General features: G+C 41.4%; 1 protein-coding gene across 1 annotated transcript; it reads left to right on the forward strand.

The window, feature by feature from the left end:
• The first annotated feature begins 203 nt into the window (after positions 1-203).
• On the forward strand, positions 204-3,776 carry LOC137332754 (probable G-protein coupled receptor 139). Its single transcript, XM_067996693.1, has 2 exons — positions 204-510; positions 2,878-3,776. The coding sequence occupies exons 1-2, from the start codon at positions 204-206 to the stop codon at positions 3,774-3,776; spliced, it is 1,206 nt and encodes a 401-aa protein (XP_067852794.1).
• The last annotated feature ends 1,569 nt before the right edge of the window (positions 3,777-5,345 follow it).

Consider the following 5,345-nt stretch of genomic DNA (forward strand, 5'->3'; position numbering starts at 1 on the left):
GTGACTGTAATTAAGTTAGTTTCCAGGGGACATAATTGTCTCTCTGGAGCTTTTCCCTCTGCTATAAATAAGGTATTAATGTCAAGGTGTTGTCCCATTGTTTCGGTGAGCGCATCACGTCCGCCACTAACGTGCATTAGTGGTTCTATAGAGAGAGAGATAGTGGCTAGAATCTGAGAGCAATAGATTGGAACGTTGCTGCAATGGGTCAGAACCTGAGAACAATAGATTGGAATGTTACTACAAAGGGTCAGAGTCTGAGAACAATAGATTGGAATGTTACTACAAAGGGTCAGAGTCTGAGAACAATAGATTGGAATGTTACTACAAAGGGTCAGAACCTGAGAACAATAGATTGGAACGTTAATACAATGGACCGGAGTTTGGTCTGGCAGTTTGATTATCTTAATGCAAATTATGATAGACTAACTGTAGCAGTTCGGATAAAATTGATACTTACGATCATTCAAATTGCTTATTATCCCCTCCTCGCTGCTTTCGGTGTCCCTGGTAAGTCTCTAAATCCACCCTTTAATTTTATAAACCATGTTTAACTCTATTTCTATGTTCTTGCTATCCCATCTTCCCATGTTGGTGTCCCAGGTGAGATCTATATCAAGCTATTAATTCGTTAAACAACGTTTAACTTTGTTTAACGTTTAAACAAACAAGGTTAACCTTTAAATTTCTGTTTACTATCCCGTTCTAGCTTCTCATCGAGTTCCTGGTAAGTCTTTATGTCTAGCTTAATAATTAGAGGTGATACCAGTGATGGAAAATATATTGATAGCGGTTACTTGGAATGGGAAATACCTTGACGAGAGTCTTCAGAGTGCAAGATTTAATTTACAATAGGTCCCTGTATTTGCAGGGTAACTGAGTGTGCCCCTGTTTTTACAGTGTCCTTCGCGGTGTGTCAAGATTTACAAGGGGTCGATGACAGTACCGATATTTATATGGTCCCTAGGATTGTGTCTGTATTCGAGGTGGAGCGCTGGAATTTATGAGTATTTGCAGGGGGTCCTTCGGATTGTGTGTAAATGTGACAGTATTTACAGGTGATCCTGGAGTTCCGTGAGTATTCACGGAGATCCGCTTAGTGTGACAGCATTTACCCTGGAAATGTCCATATTAACGTTGAGCTTGGGACTGTCAGCATTTGCACAGAATCATGGGAGTATTTCAGTATTTACAAGTCTCTCTCGGAATGTTTCAGTATTCAGAGGGTCACTGGGTGAATATTTCTACTGACTGGATGTTATTGAGTTGGCATCTGTATGAACCGAATACAAGCGTGGCTGTAAATGCGATTATTGAGTGAGTGTCACCAATAGCAGGAATTTCGTGCGTGAGTCTCAGTATTTCCATAATGTTCCAGAACGACTGTCATTATGTTTAGCATGTTCCAAAGTAAGTGTCTGTAATCATAGGATATCCCTGAGTGTGAGTCAATACATACCGGATGTTACTAATTGAGTATCAATGTATTCAGGATGTTCCTGCGTCATGTTTATTCTTTATATGGTATTTATTAATAATGTCGGCATTTCCACTGGTTTTCTGAATAATTGTTAGTGTTTACATGAGCTCCTTGTGTGTCTGTAAGTACTTGCAAAGGATTTCAAGGATTGTGCGAAATTTAGAGCTGGTTTCTGAGATTGAGAGAAAGAATGGGCACCTCATACCAGCCAGAAAATATTAATCTGGTCTCACCTGTAGCTTATCAGTATCTACAGACCCCTATAAATATTGACACAGTCTGGGGCCTGCCTTAGGTCTACACTCCCTAGTAACACCTGTAAATACCAACTCACTCCCACAGACCCCTGTAAATACTGACACAATCTAGAGACTGTCTGAATGTGTACACTCCCTAGTAACACCTGTAAATATTAACTCACTCCCACAGACCCGTGTAATTACTGACACAATCTAGAGACTGTCTGAATGTGTACACTCCCTAGTAACACCTGTAAATATTAACTCACTCCCACAGACCCGTGTAATTACTGACACAATCTAGGGACTGTCTGAATGTGAACACTCCCTTGTAATTCTTGTGAATATTCATTCACTCCCGCAGACTCCTGTATATATTGGCACATTCAGGGGAGTGTCTGAAAATATCGATATGAATAGGGCTTCCGGAGACTGTATCAAATTGCATAGGGTTTTCAGAGACTATATCATATTGGCAACGGTTCCGGAGAAAGTACCATTATTCACAGGGGTATGGAAACATTGTACCAATATTTATAATAGATTCAGCAACTGTTCAAATATTTATAAGTGATGCAGAGAGAGTTCCATTAATTTGAGGGAGTTCCAGAGACTGTATCAATGTTTAAAGTTGGATCCATAGACATTGCTAATTTCAGATTCCAGAGTCCGTGACGATATTTTCAGGTTGTAAACAATTTTACAACACTAAGTTATAGTCCAGCAATTTTATTTTAAATTCACAAGCTTTCGGAGGCTTCCCCCTTCGTCAGGTGAACGATGTGAAATTTTCAGGGATCAAGGGACTGCATGATGTTGAAAAGGGGTTCCCCAGATTATAAGATTATTTACTTCGGGGCAAAATATTGTATTCATGTATGAATCTAAAGCTGTAACGTTATTGACAAGGGGTTCTGATTCATTATAAACCTATTATTTCTCATGTTTAATCCGGCCCTTGTATTTACTTCCCGAATCCACTCCTGATTCAATTTACCAAAACGCTGTTTCAAGCAGAAAACCCTGTCACAGGTGCAATAATCAGATCCATCACTGGATGCAGTATCAAAGTTGCAATTTTCACCCCGAAATCCATCAAACTGTTGCTTTTACTCCCAACCTGATGTATCTTTTTTTGTTGATTTCCCTTCCTTACAGTTAATTTAGTGACGATTGTGATCCTGTCTCGGGGAAAGTGCGGTCTCTCCAAATGTGTCACTCGTTACCTGGTGGCGATGGCAGCGGCGGATCTACTGGTCGTTATCATCGATTTGATACTCAGGCATATTCCCATTCTTTATTGGGTACAGTTCCTTTTCATGTACTCCATTCCCGTGTGTAATATCCACGCCGTCCTGCTTTATGCAGCCACAGACTGTTCTGTCTGGTTCACCGTCACTTTCACATTTGATCGATTTGTGGCCATTTGTTGCAACAAGTTAAAAACTAAATATTGCACCGAGAGAACGGCGGCTGTGGTTCTTGGAACAGTGACTGTGCTGAGCTGTTTAAAGAACACAACCTGGTATTTTATGTCAACTGATGGGTATGCTCTCGGCAACATTCCCTGGTTCTGTGTTGTTACACGCAATCTTACTGATTCACAGATATGGGGAGCAATCGAATTACTTCATTATATTGTAACACCGGGCGTCCCATTTGTTCTGATTCTGCTGCTCAATGTTTTAACTGTCAGACACATTTTAGTGTCTAGTAGAGTCCGCAGGAGACTCCGGGGCCACAGCAATGGGGAGAGTGCAAGTGACCCAGAGATGGAGAGCCGAAGGAAAGCCAGCATTTTACTGTTTGTTATCTCCGGGAATTTCATTCTTTTATGGGCGCTGTTTATGGTGTATTCTGTATGGAACCGAACTTGGTGGTTGGGGTATCAGTCTGTATTTATACCAGAATTTGTACAAGAAATAGGATTCATGCTCCAGCTCCTGAGTTGCTGCACAAACACTTGTATTTATGCCGTGACCCAGAATAAATTCAGAGAGCAGTTGAAGAATGTGGTGAAATATCCGTTCACTATAATTGTTAAACTCATTAAATAAAGAGAACAACTGAAGACTTTCCAACACCAGAACCTCCATCCCACCTCAGAATCTGCCTGATCCGTTCTCCCTCGTGGCCTGTGATACAGACACAGTGGGGCGGTTTGTACTCCCTCCGGGATTTGTGCTTCTGCCTTGGCATTGACCCCTGTCCGAAATCCAGGACTGGGGTGCAATTAGATTGGAGGGTGGCGCCGTCACCATCTTCGGGGAACTTGGGCCCGATTAGTGCCTGGAACTTCAGATCTGATCCCCGTGTTGTTTTTTTCGCACTGGCCGTCCTAGCTAAATATGTTTAAAATTATTTCGATAAAAATTCAAAATTCAGAACTGCCCCTTACCCAGCAGCAATCGGCAGCCTTACATTTACGGGCCCCACTCCTATCCCACCAATCTCCCTTCCTATGAGGATGGTATCGCAATATTAACCTACTGCCAGACATCCTGAAATAAAAACTCGCTCACAGAGACCCTATACATACTAACACACAGTCGAGAACTCCCTGTACACAATGAAACACACACATAAGCATCAAGAAATATTAATCTACTGCCAGAGCCACGCTGAAAAATGTAAGTACCCAATACAGGGACTCTACATACTAAAACACCGTCTTGGGCTTTCTGTACAAAATGAAACAATCCCACACACTGGAGTAAACATGAACCTACTGCCAGACAAACTCTGAAAATTGTAAAGACACTCAGAGACATTCTGAAAATAATAACAATCTGATTGGGATTGTTTAAAGAATGAAACACTCTTACAGCCCCCTATAATTATCAGCACACATAAAGATACAAGCTGTAAATTTTCAAACAAATTCATGAACTAAGGTAATTGGGAAAAGAAATAGATATGAGTTATTTTTGGAGCGAGTTGTAATGATCTGGAACGCACTGCCTGAAATGGTGGTGGAAGCAGATTCAATAATAACTTTCCAAAGGGAATTGGACAAATAGGAACATAGGAACAGGAGTAGGCCATTCAGCCCCTCGTGCCTGCTCCTCCATTTGATATGATCATGGCTGATCTGTGATCTAACTCCATATACCTGCCTTTGGCCCATATCCCTTAATAGCTTTGGTTGCCAAAAAGCTATCTATCTCAGATTTAAATTTAGCAATTGAGCTAGTATCCATTGCCATTTGCGGAAGAGAGTTCCAAACTTCTACAACCGTTTGTGTGTAGAAATGTTTTCTAACCTCATTCCTAATTTTTAGACTGTGTCCCCTACTCCTAGAATCCCAAACCAGCGGAAATAGTTTCTCTCTATCCACCCTATCTGTTCCCCTTAATATCTTATAAAATTCGATCAGATCACCCCTTATCCTTCGAAACTCGAGAGAATACAACCCCAATTTGTGTAATCTCTCCTCGTAACCTAACCCTTGTAGCCCGGGTATCATTCTAGTAAACCTACGCTGCACTCCCTCCAAGGCCAATATGTCCTTCCGAAGGTGCGTTGCCCAGAACTGCTCACAGTACTCCAGGTGCGGTCTAACCAGGGTTTTGTATAGCTGCAGCATAACTTCTGCCCCCTTGTACTCTAGTCCTCTCGATATAAA

The sequence above is a fragment of the Heptranchias perlo genome, chromosome 2, assembly GCF_035084215.1.
Source record: "Heptranchias perlo isolate sHepPer1 chromosome 2, sHepPer1.hap1, whole genome shotgun sequence".
Classification (NCBI taxonomy): domain Eukaryota; kingdom Metazoa; phylum Chordata; class Chondrichthyes; order Hexanchiformes; family Hexanchidae; genus Heptranchias; species Heptranchias perlo.